At 34.8% G+C, this 19272-nt stretch overlaps 1 protein-coding gene across 1 annotated transcript in view; it reads left to right on the top strand.

Annotated features, from left to right (window-relative positions):
- The window catches only part of EMB (embigin), a 36982-nt gene that overhangs the window by 16071 nt on the left and 1639 nt on the right, over nt 1–19272 (top strand). Inside the window, exons 3-6 of the mRNA XM_036739233.1 lie at nt 7585–7771; nt 8361–8449; nt 14949–15076; nt 18461–18740. Coding sequence (XP_036595128.1) covers nt 7585–7771; nt 8361–8449; nt 14949–15076; nt 18461–18740 — 684 coding nt within the window. The remainder of the gene's footprint in view (nt 1–7584; nt 7772–8360; nt 8450–14948; nt 15077–18460; nt 18741–19272) is intronic.

Genomic DNA, 19272 nt, shown 5'->3' with positions numbered 1-19272 from the left:
GGGGTGCACTCTGTCATGAATATTCTCAGGGTTCAATAGCCTGATCTGAGTCTGACTACTCCATGCTGAGTAGTCACAGTTTCAGTAGACTCTCACAGAGGTTACAAGTTTCATGCTTCTCATGTTCCGGCCCTTAATACTCTGCCTCATATACTGTCTTAGCCTGGAACATACATCATCCCATGCTGTCTTCTTTCCCTGGTACATCCCTCTGTTGTGCCTGCCCCTTCTCCTATTGATGAGTTAGCTCCTCCATGGACCTTCATTTTGTGATGGAGCCCCGGTGAATACATCCTTCATTTCCCTTCCTGTTGTGCTTCTGACTTTTTGGACACCCACACCACATCCCCTAACCCATGCTTTCCAGCTACCTTCCCTTCTGTGTGTAGGCTTCCTCTATTAAATTGTAAACTCCCTGAGGGTAAAGATTGTCTAGTTGCTTGTATTTGTACTGTCCCTGGCACTTAATAAGCATTCAAAGATTTATCTTAAAGTATACAAATCAACTTCAATTTATTTTAAAGTATATAATTCAACTTTAAAGCAAAATCTACATAATAGATTTGCAATTTCATGCACTACTTTCCTGTTCCACAATGTTGATAAAAATTACACTTTTAATTAGTATTTAAGCTTAGAATAAGATTAAAAAAAGAAAAATGTAAAGCCCTTTGATATTCATTAATGATGGTTATCAAAACAATAGTGAAAGTTTCTGTGTTTCAATTCTTTCTTGCCTCTAAAACGATATTAAAATGATTTTTTAAAAAAGAAGAGGATAATATCATGAAATTTAGGAATCAGACTTGGTTTTGTTGACATAGGGTGCTCCCCACATGAAGAAATTCTTTTTAAAATGCACTCTTTAAAAGTACACAGTTGCAATGGATAGCTAGGTGGCAAATTGGATAGAGTACCAGACCTGGCATTGGGAAGGCCTGCGTTCAAATATGGCCTCAGACATTTACTAGCTGTGTGACCCTGAGCAAGTCACTTAATCCTATTTGTGTTAGTGTCCTCATCTGTTAAAATGAGCTAGAGAAGGAAATGGCAAACCACTCCAATACCTTTGCCAAGAAAACCCCCTAGTCAGACATGACTGAAATAAAAAAAAACAATATAATTCAACACATAAAACTTTAAAAGATGTTCTACTTATTATTGTTTCTGGTCTTGCTTTTATTTCTGTTCTTCAGGGGATGGGTTGGACAGGGCTGTCCCTAGCCTCTCTGTCCCCCCAACTTCTCCCTTACTTAAAAAAAAAAAACATTCTAACAACCATTCATAGTCAAGCAAAACAAATACCTGCTTTGACCATGTCCAAAAATGTGTGTCTGTCTCATTCTGTATCTTGAGTCCATAATCTCAGTGTTAGGAGATGGATAGGGTGCTATATCGTTTGTACTCTGGAATTGTGGTTGTAAGAGTTGATAAGAATTTTTTTTATTATTTAATTTATTTTATCTGAACTTAAGAAATGAAACAAGCATTTCCATAATATAGAATAGAAAAAAAGATGATTGTACATGAAGCTACAATTCTATTATGTAAAACTTGCTATTCCTTTTAAGTGTGTAATGAAGTTATCATGTAACTTTTTTCCTTTTTTTCCCTCCCCCCACCTCTGCCCTAGAGATGAGTACCATTAGACACAGATATGTATATATGTAAAACCATTTTATACATACTTCTATTTATCAATTCTTTCTCTAGATACAAATAGTGTGTTCTTTCATAGGTCCTTTATAGTTAATTTGGGTATTTATAGTAGTCAAAATGACTTAGTCTCTCAAAGTTGTTCTTAAAACAATATTGCCCTTACTATATGCCATGGTCTCTTGGTTCAGCTCATTTCACTCTTCATTATTTCGTGTAGGTCTATCTATTTTTTTTTCTAACATCATTGAGCTCCTTTCTTATAGCACAATAGTATTCTATGACAGTCATATACCACAACATGTTTAGCCATTTCCCAATTGACAGGCATCCCTGTAATTTCCAATTCTTTGCTACCACAGAGAGCTGCTAGAAATATTTTAGAACATATAGGTTCTTTTCCTTTTCCCGTAATCATCTTTGGAAGGAGATCTAGTAGTGGTATTGCTGGGTCAAAGGGTATAGGCAGTTTAATAATTCTTTGGGCAGATTGCTTTCCAGAATGGTTAGATCAGTTCACATCTCAATTTTCCCACATCTCCTCCAAAATTTATATTACTTTCCCCTTCAATCATTTTAGCCAATGCCATAGATGTAAAATGTTATCTCAAGGTTGTTTTAATTGGCATTTCTCCAAACAATAATGGTTTTGAGAATTTTTTTCATGTGACTATAAATAATTTTGATTTTTTTTTCCCATTGGAAAACTGCCTGTTCATGTCTTTTGACCATTTATCGATTGGGCAATGACTTACATTCTTATAGATTTGACAAAATTCTTTATATATTTGAGACATGAGACATTTATCTAAGAAGCTGTCTATAAATTCTGCCCCCCTCCCCACCCAATTTCTGTTTTCTCTATGATCTTGGTTACATTTGTTTTGTTTGTACAAAAACTGTATAATTTAATGTAATCAAAATTTTCTGATTTTATACCTCACATAGCTCTCTACCTCTTGTTTATTTATAAATTGTTCCCCTATATTTTCTATGTTCTTCAAACTTTCTTTATATCTAGGTTATGTATTCATTTTGTGACCTTATCTTGGTAAATGGTGCAAGATATTGTTCAATACCCAGTTTCTGCCAGACTGCTTTCCAGCTTTCCCAACAATTTTTGCCAAATGATGAATTCTTATCCTAAAAACCTAAATCTTTATACTTGTTGAACAGAAGGCTACTATAGTCATTTCATAAGTATTTTAAAGTTGTCTTTATGGTGCATTTGTTATTATATGATTTGTTCTCCTGGTGTTCTGCTCACCAATTACGCGTCAGTTCATAAAAGACTTTCTAGGTTTGCCTCATCATTTAAAAATTTTTTTCCAATTAATTTATTTTTAGTTTACAACATTTCAGTTCCACAAGCTTTTGAGTTCCAAATTTTCTCCCTGTCTTTCCTTGTCCCCCCCACCCCACCCCAAGACAGCATGCAATTCAATATAGGCTCTACATATACATTTACAACGTTAACTTATTTCACATTAGTTATGTTGCAAAGAAGAATTATAACCAATGGAATGAACCATGAGAAAGAAGAAACAACACAAAAAAGAGCAAATAGTTTGCTTCAGTCTGCATTTAGATTCCATAATTCTTTGAATGTGGAAAGCATTTTCCATCATGAGTATTTTGGAGCTGTCTTAGAACCTTACACTGTGAAAAGAGCTAGATCTATCAGTTAGTCATTGCACAACGTGGCTGTAACTGTATACAGTGTTCTCCTGGTTCTGCTCCCCTTACTCAGCATCAGTTCGTATGTCTTTCCAGGTTTTTCTGAAGTCTCTCTCCTCATCGTTTCTTATAGCACAATAGTATTCCATTACATCCATATACTACAACTTGGTCAGCCATTCCCCAGTTGATGGCCGTCCCTTCAATTTCCAATTATTTGCCACCACAACAGGCCTCTCATATGATACAATAATGCGTCATTAGATTTATAAACCATGAAGTTCAGCCATTCCAAAGAGGGTAATGTATTACCCTCTTTATGTTCAGTTCTTTAGGCCTTGTATTTCCAAAGTTTACAAAATAACTATTTTCAATTTCACAGCCTTTTTATCTTTCAGTCTTATGTGTATACTTTCTGAATGTTTGATTTTTTTGTGTCACTAATAACCTGCTTTTTCCAATGGATGCTTGACCAATGTATTGTATCATACAGAACTAACACTTAGTTCTTTTTTTAAAAAAAAAGATAGGCTCAGAATGAGAATGTTCCAGATACAAGGACATTGCTGTTGGAGAAAAAGTAGAGATACATTTTTCAATCTTCCCTCAAAGTGCTACGCAAACTTTAATTTCCTGGTGGAATGAAAAAAACTAGGGGGAAAGGAAACTTGAGGGAAGGAGATGATAATGGTATTATCTCTCTTACTGTGGGCAGCTGCCATTGTTTTTTGACGAGCACATGTTTAGTGTTCCATTTCATTACTCACAAGATGCCCAGCCTCTGGAACAACATGCCCTTTATGTTGAATGTCTCCATCCCTAACTTAGACTTTTCCAAATTCTTCCCATCTTTCAAGGCTCAGTCTAAGTCCAGTATCCTTGGATCAAGTCTGCCGTTATTGTTCTCTCTGCTCTTGGAATTACAGTAGCAAAACTGAGAACAATAGTAGCTGATCCAAGTAGAACTTTGCAGTTACAGATTATTTTGCACACATTATCCAATGTGTGCAAATGACACAATGACACTGAAAGTTTCTAAGTGGATGTATCATTAGCCTTATTTTACAAGTAAGGAGACTGAGCTTGCAAGAGGTTAAGTAATTTGTCCCAGGTCTCCTGGTTATAATGAAATGGAAAAAGGCCTTAAAACCTAGGCCTTTTCACTTCAAATCCTGGACTCTTCACTTTGACATATAGTTTTTACTTCAGAAGTGTGATCTACCTTGCATACCCTTTGACCCAGCAATACCACTTCTAGGGCTATATCCCAAAGAGGTCATACAAGTGGAAAATGGACCAGTATGTACAAAAATATTTATAGCAGCTCTTTTTGTGGTAGCAAAGAATTGGAAATCAAAGGGAGGCCCATCAATTGGGGAATGGCTAAACAAATTGTGGTATGTGAATGTGATGGAATACTATTGTGCAATAAGAAATGAGGAAGAGACAGACCTCATTATAACCTGGAAAGACTTATATGAATGATGTTGAGTGAGGGGAGCAGAACCAGGAGATCATTATACATGATTACAGACACACAGTATCTGTAAGGAATAACTTTGATAGACTTGACTCCTCTCATCAATACAGGGTTCAAAAACAGCTCCAAAAGACTCATGATGGAAAAAGCCATGCACATCCAGAGAAAGAATTATGGAGTCTGAATGCAGATTGAGGCAAATTATTTTCTCTCTTTTTTTCCCTTCTTTTGTGGTTTTGTTTCTTCTTTCTCATGATTTGTTCCATTGGTTATAATTCTTCTTTACAACTGGACTGTTATGTAAATAAGTTCATTGTGAAGGTATATGTAGAACCTGTATTGGATTACATGCTATCTTGGGGGGGGAGGGGGAGGAGAAGGGAGGGAGAGAAAATTTGGAACCCCAAAACTTGTTGAACTGAATGTTGTAAACTAAAAATAAAAAAGTGATCTACCTTTTTCAGCACTTGTGTGATTTTTGTAGCTAATTCATAGCATTAAATTTAACAATTATAACATACAATAATTTCGGTGTTCTAGTCGCACTTTCTCAACTAGATTGTAAGTTGTTTTTGAGGGTATTTCCATTTATATCCATAATATAATGCTTAGTACACAGTAAGTGTTCAGATGTTACTTTTTTTTTTTGTTGATGTGATCCTGCTGAATGGAAGTAATTTAGATAATTTGATTCTTCAAAAAAACTAAACTTTATTTTTTCCAATTTCATGTAAAAAACCTGCAAGAACAATTTTTAAAGGTTTCCTTTTTTAAAATTTTGACTTAATTCTTTTACCTTCCTTCCCGCCCCCCCCCCCCCCATTGAGAAGGCAAAGAATTTGATATAGGTTATAAAGGTCCAGGCATGCAAAACATTAGTCATGTTGTGAAAGAAAATAGACAAAAAGAAAGCACAAAAAAATTAAGTAAAAAATTGGATGTTTTGATCTGCATTCAGACTACATCTAGTTCTTTTTCTAGAGGTGGATAGCATTTTTCGTCATAAAGAAAATAGCTTGATTCTTTACATCCTTGAGGTTATCCAAACACCAACAGTCTTGGCTTTCTTTAAGGCACAGGTCAATTGCCAACTCCTATAGGCAGTCTTTGCCAATTCACTCAGTTGTTACTATGCTCTCCTTTTTGAAATAAACTCTGTATTGTATGTATACTTTGTCTTACATAGTGAAGCCTTTTAAATGGAATGTAAGCTACCTGAAAGTAGAAATAGTCTCATTTTTGTTTTTTTCTCTGTAGCCTATCATCAGGTCTTGATATTAATGTTGATTGAATTGAGACCATAAAAGCAGAGGATATTTCATGTGTCTTGGAATATTTAACGGTATTCAAAACTATTTCTAACCTATGCTATATTTTTTATTGATCATGATATCACAAAATTATACTTTCTAGGCTCCATTGTTCTGTACTCAAAGGCATTCTTTTTTAAAGCAGGAAATTCAATTCAGCTGTTTTTTAATTATACAAGCAGTTATTTCTAGCATTTGCTCACAAAGCACTTCGGATTAGCTGTGCATAGTTTTTTAAAACTTTATACTTGGTTGTTGCTCAGGAAAGCATTTTCTTGCTTTCTAAATTTTTAAATATAATGATGAGTGATGACACTATAAGCTATTGGACAAAAGCTACTTGCTATCCAGCTTTTACACACATCTTGTCCTTTATATAGTCTGTTAATTTGGGGGGGGGAGGTGAGGGGGATAAAGCATTCCAGAGAATTGAGTGTCTTACAGAGAATTATGGAAGCTTCAAGAAGCTCTATAGGAAGAAATGTCATTAACTGATAATAGCATACCCTTAGGACCTGACTTTTAATGATAAGGATGGGGATTTCATTGATATAGGGAACTCCTGGTTGAGGTTACTCCTAGTACCCAGTGCAAGGCAGCTCCTTCTCTGCATCTTTTGGCTTAGAGAGTTGTCTATAGAATTGAAAGGTTAAGTAATATACTATGGGTCATACAATGTCAGAGAAGGAACTTTGAATCTTGTTCTTCCTGCTTCTGAGGACAGCTTTCTAGTCACAACTCTGTCCTGCCTATCTTTAACATTAATAATCATAAAAATGAGTTCTTATATTGTGACGTGTATGTTTTCTTCTTCAAACTCATACTATTAAGAAGAGTTCATACTTTTTTTTTATCATACTTACAGAGCACTTTTCATATATCATCTTGTTTGAGTTTCCCATCTACTCTATAAAGTAGTTAAAATAGGTATTATTATCCCTATTTTGCAATCAAAAAATTAAAGTATTATTGGGATTAAGAAACTCTTTTTAAATTCTAAAGTTTTTCTTTATACTAAAAATTTTATGCTGCTTCAACCATACTTTCAGACTACACTTCAACCAGCAAGATATGTTTATTTAATCCCTTCCATTATGTTGCGGATATAAAGGAAAATACAATTCAAAGAGCTTTAAATCTAATTGAGAAAACTATTAACATTAATTTCTTTAAAAAATATTTATTTTTAGTTTTCAACATTCAGTTTTATTAGATGTTAAGTTCTAAAATTTCCCCCTCCATGCATGTGCAATCATATTAAATATATTTCCATATTAGTCATTTAACATTAATTTCTTTCAAATTTGAAAAAAAATAAAGTGAATCAAACAACTTAGAGGGAGAACTCTTGAAAAGCTATGTTTTGGTAAGAAATTATAAAATTATAATCAGTATTTTGAAGCCACTATGTTTAATTCTCAATACCTGTTTTTTATATCCTTTATCTTTTTTAATTAATAGAAACATCTGATGCTGTTGTGGAAAAAAATGTGACAATAGGAAACCCTGCTAGCATAGAACTAAAATGTAACTTCAGTACCACCAGACATCCACAATTCGTGTATGTATATTGGAAAAAAGGTAATGATCGGATCCCTACAACAAGTAGTGTCAGAGTATTTGAAAATATCATGCAAGCTCATATCAGGTAAGTGATGCAGGAATTTGACTTTTTTTTTTAATTAAATGTCTACTATGTGCCAGGCATTGTAGTAAGCACTGAGGACACATACACAAAAGACAATCCCTACTATCAAGGAGCTCATAGTCTAATGGGGGGGACAACATAGAAACAATTATCTATAATCAAGATATATATTAGATAAATTGGAAATTGTCAACATAGAGAAGACACTAGAATTGAAGGGGATTAGGAAAAGCTTCCTAAAGAAGGAAAGATTGTAGTTGTGATTTGAAGGAAGCCAAGAGATCCATCTGTAGCATGGATCTCCTCTGTAGTATCTCTGAAAAGTAGTTCTCCAATCTCTGCTTTAACACTTTCAATGACAGAGAATTTGGAATTTAACTTTTGAAAAACAACTTCTATGACCATAAGGTAGTTGAATTTTAATTATTTTGTTGACTTGTTATTTAAAATATTATGTTCATCCCTTTAAATGTTTACTTTATAGTATTTTTATGTTGCTTAAGCTTATGTTTTATTCTATCTAAATCTTTTCATTTTTCACTCTCGAAAGGTAAAAACATGCAAACATAATCATTTCAATTCTCTCTAGGTTGACAGTCACTGATAAAAAGCATATGGATAGCTACTCTTGTGTTTTTGAAGGGATAAAGGAACGAAAGGGCACATTTCATTTTAAAGGTCAGTAATGAGAACTTAACCATGTCAATGTTATATTCTAGGAATTATAAAGCCTCCTAGTTTTGTTACATTTCTAATGAAAAAAATAATGCAGTCAACAGAATGTAATTATATTTGACATGTACACAACAGATTTACACATGTATACACACATATATATGGTTATTTATGTACACACTACACATGATATTTATATATGTATATACACATGCATATTTTATACACAACCACACCATGTTGAATATGAGGGGGCAGTGTCACAAACTAAGGGGCCTGCCTTGGAGTCTAGATGACCTGAATTCAAGTTCCATTTTTGTTACATCTTGGTTATATGACAATTGACAAGGCATTTAGCTTCTTGGTACCCCACAAAATACTATAGGACTATCCATTAGAAAAGAGTTGAATACTTATATTGGTAGAAAGAATCTTCACACCAGTAATTTCCTATGGTGACTGGATCTCTCCACCTTCTTAAAAAAAAAAAGACCATGTACAATATAAGAAAATGATTAGGAACTTGATCTTATCCCTCGATCAATTTTCAGGGAAGTACATTTCTAGAACCTCCAGACCTCATGAAAATTTTCTGTATTTCTAAAAAGCTACAAAATGTGAATTTTCACAAACTTTTTAAATAAAAATAAGAATGACTTGTCAGAAACAGACAAATTTCTGAAATAAGGAATTTTGTCTGGCAAAGTGAAGTATTATGAGTAAAGTATTTTCTTGGCTAGACAATGAGAGAAATGTTGGTCCAGGTTAGACTAACTATAAAAATAATCTTTTAAGTCTTTTAAAGGCTTTTGTTTCATTTTCAGTTACTTAATACTTCGAGAAAGCTTCCATTTAATATTCTTTTAAATTCCCAGTCAGTAGCCACAACTCATTGCTTTTTGGTGATCATGATTACAGAGTGATCACTCCTTTACTCCTTTCTCTCTATATGATCCTACCACCTACACACACTCAGGCTGTTCTCCTTCATTTTATACATGTTAGTAACGTACTTTTAAGACTTATTTGTGTAGAGTATGTCACCAAGGACAGAAACTTCTATGCTCTTTTTTTTCTCTTTTTTCTTTTAACTTTCTTCTATCCCCTCTTCCCCAATTTAGAGTTTTGATAGACATACAGAATGTGTCCATTGCATGTTTCTTGATGGATATACTGGTTCAAGTCATAGATTTTGTGGAATAAACCATAACAAGTTCAAGAAAAGAGACAAATAAAATAAATGTTCAGCAAGTATTTAGACATTACCTATTTTTTTTTCTTTCATTAAGGCTTGCTCTTCTAATGAAAGATGTACAAAGTAGACATACTGCTTTGACAGTGCTAATTTCTGATTCATGATGTAGTATAATTAAAAGTGGTATTTTTACTTGTGATTGCTAATTCCTCCCTTTTTCCTTTTAATCTTTCATTCTTCCCTTATATTACTTTTATTTTTTGTTTTTCCCAAAACAACAAATAACATGTGTGTATGTATGTGTGTACATATGTATATACATATGTAACAACAGTGCTACTTGCCGCTACTGTGGCTATGTAAGACCAACAACACCAGCACACAGGAAGGCTGCTAGCACAGGTTCTTTGGTCTGCTTTTCTAAGGAAAGCAACTTTAAGGGGTTTACAATCTTACTTTAATTAAACACGCATATATCATTCATTTAGTTCAGGGGAAAAAGTCAGCATCTTGAACTTCAGAGAGAATACAAATAGAAATTATGAGTAGAAATTATAAACAGAAAATAACACAAATCAACAGGCTTCTAGCCATCTGATCAAAGTTATACATACATAGTTACCAGAGAGAGAAGCACCAACATCTGGGTTTCTAAGCCAGGGGGCTCCTTAATTTCTACCCAGAGTCTCGTCTGGCCAAATCACATGAATGCTCTTCTGATGAGTGAGCCTCCAAAGCAAAACTTCTCCTCCTTCGGTTCTGAGAGTTCTAGCTTAATGGATATCCTCAGAATATATATACACTTTTTGAGGGCCTGAGGGCTTCACACCCAATCAAAGGCACTTGTTTGCCTTAGTGCTGAGAAACACTCCAAAAGAAAAAACAGTAAAAAGGCCCACTTTGCTTGCCCCTACGATATATGATATGCACATGTATATACGTACATTTACATGTATCTGTATTTCAGTGGCCACCTTTTTTATTACTTCTCCACTTTGATTTAGTTCAACTAATTCCTGTTTTTGACTAGAACCTCAACACAAAGCCTGTGTGGTTTTATTCAAGCATTTTATTTATTTATTTATTTTTTTGGATAAAAAGATACCTGAGTGTTAGGAGTGTCTTTTTTTTCTTTTTTGCAATTTAGATGCAAACTTTTCATTTGAGCTTATTAGTTTTTAATGTGCATTTAACTTTAATGCAACTTTAAGCATTAATTATCCTGGAGGTATTTGTAAAGTTAATAAATGTATCCCTTCTAGCTCTTTTCCTAAAAGAGAATCCTGCCCTACAAGTCATTTAAAAATGATTATTGCCTGAAGAGGCAATTAATTTCATCAGAATACAATTTAAAGGCTTGCACAGAACAATTCATATTGCAGTTGTTTAATCAGACCTTTAAGGGATAGATATTTTATAAATACCCAGTCTTTCTGTTACTCCACACACATTGTATGTGACTCATCAGTTCTCTTAAGAAGAGGCCTTAACTTCTTTTTCTGAAAGAGTAGTACATGCCTGAAAGTCTATGGAAGCCTCAGTTTTAAATAGGGCAATCAATGGATGTCTGCTACTAAGTTCATAAGTCAAACACAAGCGTACAAGCCTGAACCCTGAGACCAATTCAACAACATTGTCACTGTCTTAGTCTGTGTGCTAGCCAGAGATGATTTATTACTATGAGAATATAAAAGGGCCTCTACATAGCTGATTAGTGTGATGACAAAAAAATGTTGCTGTCTTTTGGTATTTGGCTATTAGGAGGGTAATTGATGCCAGAAAGGGAATGGTAACCTAAGTGTACACTCTGAACCTGCAGCTGCTAATGAGTTGGGGGTGACTTTTAACTCAAAAGATGGAATGTAGTTTCTGGACTAGGATATTGTCCACCCCCATACCTTATGCCAAAAAAGAAAGCTACCTCCACAAAATTCATTATAGTTGCTGATGTTTTGAGATTCATCCTGGCGTTGACATTGTGCATACTTGAGCTTTAAACATCTGGTCTTCTTTCTCAAGAAAAAGTGAAACATATTACTTTGACTCATTTTCTAGAGAATTTTGTTACCAGTACCAGTTTAGCTAAATTGTTCACTTGGACCATGAGGCTGCTTCCAATGATAGTTTTACAGGTTACCTCCATCTATAGGACAAATCATTCCTTTTTAGCTGACGGATAGCTAGCTGCAGAAGAAAATTGAGCTGAGCCTACACAAATACCTTTGCCAAAACTGGGTCAAGCAATTACATAAGGGAAGTACAACCTTTTCTATTGCATTGCCACAATATGTGCTCTATTAATTAGAAAGAGATGATATGAGGGAAATGCTGTGTCACTTTGTATAGGAAGTTCACTCTTGCTTTAAATTTAGCCTTCACAGTGCCTGTAAGGTACATGTTGCTTGAAATACTGTTGGTCACATCAGCTGGTCAAAATTAGCTTATGTTCTTTATTTTTTCTCCTGTGCTATGCTGACATTGAGAATCATTGTAGCTTTTACCATGTCCATTCTTTTTTATTGCAATGGAGCAGTCAAGGAATGCCTTGATTTGGAATGATCTCATTTACACTTACATGGGAAAAGGCAGAAACACACTATCTATTGTGCAAATGTCATCAGAGTAAGTCTCTTCAACTAGCCCCTTGTTCAACCTCTCGTAGTGAATGCTCGAGAAATTTTGATTGACAAATACTTTTTACTTTTCTGTCATGAAATTGTCTTCTTGGATTCACTGTTTTTCAGCCTGGATGCTGTAGTGGGCTGAGTACTGGATTTGGAATCAAACCTTAGATTCCTGGTCCCAACACTTGCTACCTGTATGACCTTGGGAAAATCACTTAGATTCTGTTGGCACAGTTTCCTCATCTGCAAAATGAGAATGTTAGATTAGATTTCTCCAAAGGTCTCTTACAGATAGTTCTAAGTATATGGTTGTTATGGTAATCAGGGTGGAACTTTTTTACTGTTTTCTCTTTTGGAATGCCGAGGTAATCAAGTACCTTTGAAGAGTCTTGACTTTCAAATGTAATGGCAAGCAAAGTGGACTTTTTTGTTGTCTTTTGTTTCTTTGATTGAATCAAGAGTCTTTGACCTGCTTAAGAAACAAGAAAGCCTAGTTTACATGGTTATGACATCCTCTGACCCTGAGAAGGGTATGTAAGATCTGAGGTTGGTATTTTGTTTTGGGGCTCTCACTCCCTGGAAGATGTTGTGTGATTTGACCAGATGAGACTCTGGGTAGCCATTGTTAAGAGCCCACTGGCTTTGAAAACCCAGATGTTGTTGCTTCTCTATTTGGTAACTATGTATGTGATGTCTTGATCAGACAATGCCTGTCTGTTGATCTGTTTGTATTTGCTCTGAAGTTCAGGGTGCTGACTTTTTCCCCTGAACTAAGTGAAAGATATATGTATGTTTAAAGTGAGATGGTTACCCCTTAAAGCTGCTTTCCTTAGAGAAGCAGATCAAAGAACTGGTACTAGCAGCCTTCCCGTGTGCTTTTGTTGTTGGTCTTTCACCCCGACAACAGCTGCTGGCAACATTGTTGACACAGTGGTCCTATAATGTTAAGATCAATTCTTTTCACTGTTCCTTGGCTTCTGTCTTTGCCAGTGTTATTTTCTTCCCTCCTCTTGTATCAGAATCTTCTATGATATGGATGCACAGACTGGCATTTCTACATTAAATCTAGTTTCTTTTGTTTTATAACATGCAGAAAGTTGCTCTAGATGCTTCTCCTCTCTGGTTAGATATACATTTATACATTGTGAAGAGAGAACTGATGAAGTTCTTCCTACCCTAAACACTACTTGATTTATTTCATTGCTGTGACTAGAGCCACCAACTATCTTCTAATATGAATCTCTTGCCAGTTACTACTGTGAGTTTGTGTGTGTGTGTGTGTGTGTGTGTGTGTGTGTGTGTGTACAGAATCCTTAAAACCATACCTGCCTAGCTATGGACAAAATCAGATTCACCGACATAACTGAAATAGCCTTTATGAAATCATGTTACTGCTTACCCATCTCTTCTGCATGCCTTAAAAACCTTAGTAAAAGCCAGCACATGCATCTCATCGTAGTGGAACACACAAATACAGACACACTCAAAAGACCACTCAGATAATCAGACTTGCCATTCTGATCTCGCCTGGCTAATTACATCCAGTGGTATGCTGAAGTCAGCTCATACTGTCACAAGAACAATTGTTTAAATGTTCAGTGTGTTCATTCACACCTCAGAAATAGGCAAATGCTACAAATCAAGGCTTGACTTAATTGTTTTGTTGCTTTCTGGACTTATGAAAGTTATGAAGGGAATAATGGAAATTAAACATTAAAATGTTTTCCGTGTCTCCCCAATTCCATCCCACCCCTCCCCCGAGCCAGTTGTCAAGCATTTATAGCAGCACATCCCTGTCTCCATACTATTAACAGACAACTTGGAGGTAGTAGGAAGTAGTCTTGGTCTCGTTGAAGTCTAATCATTTTGAACAAACTATTCCTAACGTCAAAACTCTTGATTCTCTGTTGCTTTTTTTTTCAAATTTAGTTTTATTATTATTAACTTGACACAGACAAGCATTTATGTATACAAAGAACAGAAAAAAGAGTGCTTTTGTTTTGCATATTTCAACTTTAATCCGGTAGTTCTGACGCTGACCTACGTATCTCTGTGTCCCCTTTTGAACTTTTTTCTTTTCTGTGTATTTTTGATGATTCATTTATCTCCTTTCCCCTCATTTCTGCCTCTTTTTTAGTATCTTATTGTCATTTCCCTTCTACTCCCTCCCAACTCTGTCCCCCAGATAAATACCTTAGGTTGTAACAAGTAAGTATAGTTACACCCTTATGTGCAATCTTCATGTGGACAGCGTTTATAAACGGCTGCCTTATTCTACACCATCGTGTCTTTGTTAAGTGGCAGGACACATGATTTACCATCAGTATTCTAGAAGTGATTGTTCACTTCATAAGTCATTTTTCTTAGGTTTCCATTGCTTTTTTATATCTAATGCATACTAATGCTGATTCAGAACTATGTTCTACTCCGATCTTTCTTGATCAACATTGTTGAAATTTATATTAGAACTAGCTACATTAAACTGAAACATGGATGAGCATTTCATTACTTCTGACATTGTTTTACTAATTATAGAGAACCAAAAAGCAAATAATACCACATTACAGATCATTAATCATTTAGAAACTTGAGAGAACTCTTTCAGAAAATATTTAAACACAAATTTGTATTTTGTTTAAATTTATTTTTACTAACTGTACATTTCTCCTCTAATTTTCCTTAGTTCCTGAAATTTATGTGAAAGAAAAGCCACTGGTGAATTATGAACGGGATTCTGCTGTCGTGAATTGTAACAGTAAAAACTATGTTGCTTTGGAGTGGATGTGGTATGCTAGTAATGGAAGTGAAAAGGTAGAATTTATTTTTTCTGATCAAAAAAAAAAAGTGAAAGCTTTTTATTGCATCTTTAATAATAGACCCAGGATCCTAGATCTATTTAAACTTCTCAGCTCCATGTTATTCTCTGAGTTAGAATTCTTAGAAAAAAACAAATGACCTCAATGCCAAATATGTTATCATCTGCATAGTCAGAGTTCAGAGTTTACTTCTATAAGGCACAGAACTGACTTTAAAAGAAGATTTAGTGATTTATTCAGTCTTTTTGAGGGGAGAGCACAATTCATTAGTCTTTTGCATTTTTAATTGGTGATCTGGAGAAATATATCCCTAAGGAAAGATACCTTATTCATTATCATCCCAGATTGCTACCTGGAAAGTTGATAAGGCCATTGCATAGTAGATAAAGAGCTGTTCTCTAGATCAAACAGACCTGTGTTCATGTCCTTTCTCTGACATGTACTGGTTCTGGGAGGTTAGATAAGTCATTTCACCTGTCAATGCTCCAGGTGAATGTCTAACATTCTAGAATTTTAGAATGGTGGCAGATTCCTGACAGCAACAACAAAATCATGGTAAAAGACTCTTCCCCTCCCCCATTCCAGACCCTGAAAGAAATCTGTCATTCTTTTCTCTATCCCTCTCTCACTACCATTGTAATATAGAGGGAAGGGATGAGGAGGGAATATGTACCTACTATGTCCAGGTCCTTTACTCAGTACCTTACAAATATTACTTCTTGTGATCTTCATAACAACCTTGGGAGATAGGCACTATTTTTGAAATCCATTTTACTGATGAAAAAATAAGGAAGACAGGTTAGGACTTAACCATTAGGTGACTTACCCATTTAGTCACACAGCTAGTATGTATCTGACATTTTAACTAAGGTCTTTTTGATATTATATCCAGTATTCTATCCACGGCGCCATATAGCTGCCTCACATTTAGATTGATAGGAAAACCTGTTGTTTTTCTTTTCCAAAGTTGTTCTTATTTTAACCTGCACATGAATTTATTCCAACTCAAATCAGATCTACAGGTTTTGCATGCAAAATAAGACAAGGTGTCTACGGGTGGCAGGTAGCCAAGGAAAGCTAAAGAATGTCAATTTCCAATAATCTAGAAGAGTGGATTTTCCAATCACCAACTATAAAGACATAGATAATCCATAATGCTCATCAAAGCCTTTCCACATTGTTTGATAATGGCAGTAAAGTGGACTGTCACCATTTTATTCTTTCTCTTCCACTGCTGTAACACCTGAAAATAAATTCCTGTCAAAGGCAAACTACTTTGTCAGATAATAATACTAGTATGCAGTTGTGCTGAGCTTCCAAATCTGATAGGACATTCCAACACAAACAAGATTGATCTTGTTTCAACTTTTGAGGGCAGAGGAATGAGAGTTGATTCTTTTAGAAGAGACAGTTTCCAATGCTATGGTACAGTGTGGCAGAGAGTGGAGACTTCTGATAAAATTCAGGTGTGACTTTACAGTATCATATCTCCTTGTCTTTGTGCAACAAATAAAAAAGACACAGCTATCAATATATGTATCAGATAACATTAATTTGAGTGAGTGGTTAAATGATGGGGTTTCCCCAACATTTTAACTGTTATCAAACTGCCAGTTATCCGTACATATGATAGGAAAGTGTAGTTGATGGTGCCTGGTGCCTAGAATGTACTTAAGAAGTGCTTGTTGATTTAGTATAAACAAAGAATGATATAAAGCTATTTTTATTGTATTTTTGAATACAATAAATAAATGCTTGTATTTCTCTCTAGTCCCAGGACCACAACCTTCTCTTGAAGGGGCACCCAGAAGGCTGTTGGCTGGCAGGAGGTCTTGAGTTTGGATAATCTACTCACAGATGATAAAGAGACGGCCACTAGGTCTTAATCAGATTTTGAAAGTTCTTTTGAGATACATAGTCATGACAATTCAGCCAGTAAATTGATTTATGTTATATTAGGTAATAGTCCCAGACAGTGTCTGAATATGAGAAACTAAAAATATAGAGGATATTAAGAATTTCTACCCCATCCAAAATATCTAGAACAAGGAAAGAGCCAGATTTAAGTTTACCAACATACCATTGCTCAAGATGGCATCCCATCTCCATGCTATTTCTACTCTACCAGTGAGTGTCAATTAAATCATTTTAAGAGTATTTCCCCATAATGATTATGGGATCATAGATTTGAAGAATATCTAATTTCAAGAGTTTTTAATGGGTGGTCCTTGAAATTTACATATATAGATAAAGACAGAGATATGTGTATAACTAGATTTCAACAAAATTGGTTTTCTTTGTATTTTTAAAAATAATTTTGACATAATTGGTTTTCTTTGTAATATTTTAATATTTTGTTTCATCTACTTAAAATCTTTGTTCTGAGAAGGGGTCCATAGGCTTCACCAGCCTGACAAAGGGATCCACAATAAAAATTAAATTAAGAATCTCTCATTTAATCCAAATTCATTTTACAATAAGGAAACAGAAGACTAGAGAGGGTGATCTCCTTGTTGAATTTTCAAAACCTGAAAGTGATTCTTTAGAATTATGCTTTCTGCTTTGCTTTCCTTGAAATGAGCATTAATAACACAAGATGAGTGTTACATATAGCAATCAAGTATTAAATGCTATGTTGTATGCACTGTGTGAAGAATGTTTCATTCTACAGGTGATAGGAAGCCACCAGAGTAAGGGAATGAAATGGTCAAATCTGTACTTGGCAAAATTATTTTGGCAGCAGTGTGTAGGATGGACTGGAATGAAGAGGGGATATGAGGCAGGAAAACTCAGTTATGAGAGTATCGAAATAGTTGAGCTGTGGTGAGGTCTTGAACTAAGGTGATAGTTTTGTGAGTGGAGAGAAAGGGTCAGATGTGAAGGATGTTTTGAAGGTAGAAACTACAAGACTTAATGATTGATTGGATGTATAAGGTGAGGGAGAAGGAGGAGTCTAGGACAATGCTCAAGTTATGAACCTGTGAAACTGGAGGGGTGGTGCTGCTTTCAAAGATTTGGATGCCTACTACTTAATTTTTTTTCTATGACACATTTTTTTCTTGAGAATATCTCACCCAAACAGCTTTTAAATGTAGAAAAATTTTGTGTAAGGTGGTCTGGCAAAATTGACAAAGAGCTGGCTTTAAAGTCAGGAGGATTTGTCTGATGATAGGCAAGTCACTTAACTCCTACAGTTCCAATCTAAATCAATAAACTAAACCTGGAGAGTGGGTGCCAGTCTGCTTTGGTAGAGGAAGGTCGGTACTAGACATCCCTTCCAAGATGAAATCATAGGTCCAATTTAAAAACAATCACTCAAACCAAAAAATTCTACCCATATAATTCTTATACGTGTGATATGAATGTCTCCTTATATTAGGTTCCCATTGATCTTACATTGAAAAACAAGTATGAAATTGTACCATCCTCACATAATGAAACAAAGCTCAAGATAAAGCACCTTGAATCAAAAGACGGTGGACTATACTGGTGCCGCGCGATATTCCTCCTAGGGGACAGTGAAGGAAAGCAGAACCTCAAAGTGCTAACCTACCTGGTGCCACTGAAACCATTTCTTGTAGTAACTGCTGAAGTTGTTATTTTGATAACTGGTATTTTTCTCTATGAGCTATACACCAAAAGGAGACAGCTATCCTCAGGTAGGAATGTTATTCCAAAATACTTCATTATGACCCATCAGTGCACAGTAAAGTTTAAAAAGTTTTAGTTGCCCTTATTTTACTCCCAGAGGTAGCCATTATTAACATTAATAGCCTTTTATTCTATACCAGCATATATATATATATATATAAATTTTATAGAGTACTTTCTAGTTTTACCTGGCCTCATTGTTCTTTAAATGAGCCACATACTATATGGTACATAAAAATGTATGCAATAGAATATGTCAGTGAATTTTGTGATGGTCCTATATGATAAAATGTTGCAAAAATTTTAAAATGCCATCATTATTAATCTATTTAAGTTACAATTTTTAGTTAAGTAAAAGATAGGAGAATCAATTCTTATGTCAATTTTACTTTTTAAATATAGCATATATATATGAGCCTAAATAGTTTGAGAAACACATTTTTCATATAACACTTTATTTTTTTTTTCACTGGAAAATTGTAAAATAACTTGAAAAATGATATGTTAGTCAGCTCTCACATTCTTTGGAGAAATCCATTT

Source organism: Trichosurus vulpecula, chromosome 1 (genome assembly GCF_011100635.1).
Source record: "Trichosurus vulpecula isolate mTriVul1 chromosome 1, mTriVul1.pri, whole genome shotgun sequence".
NCBI classification, from domain to species: domain Eukaryota; kingdom Metazoa; phylum Chordata; class Mammalia; order Diprotodontia; family Phalangeridae; genus Trichosurus; species Trichosurus vulpecula.
The sequence above is the reverse complement of the archived record's forward strand: the minus strand, read 5'-3'. Positions and strand labels throughout refer to the sequence as shown.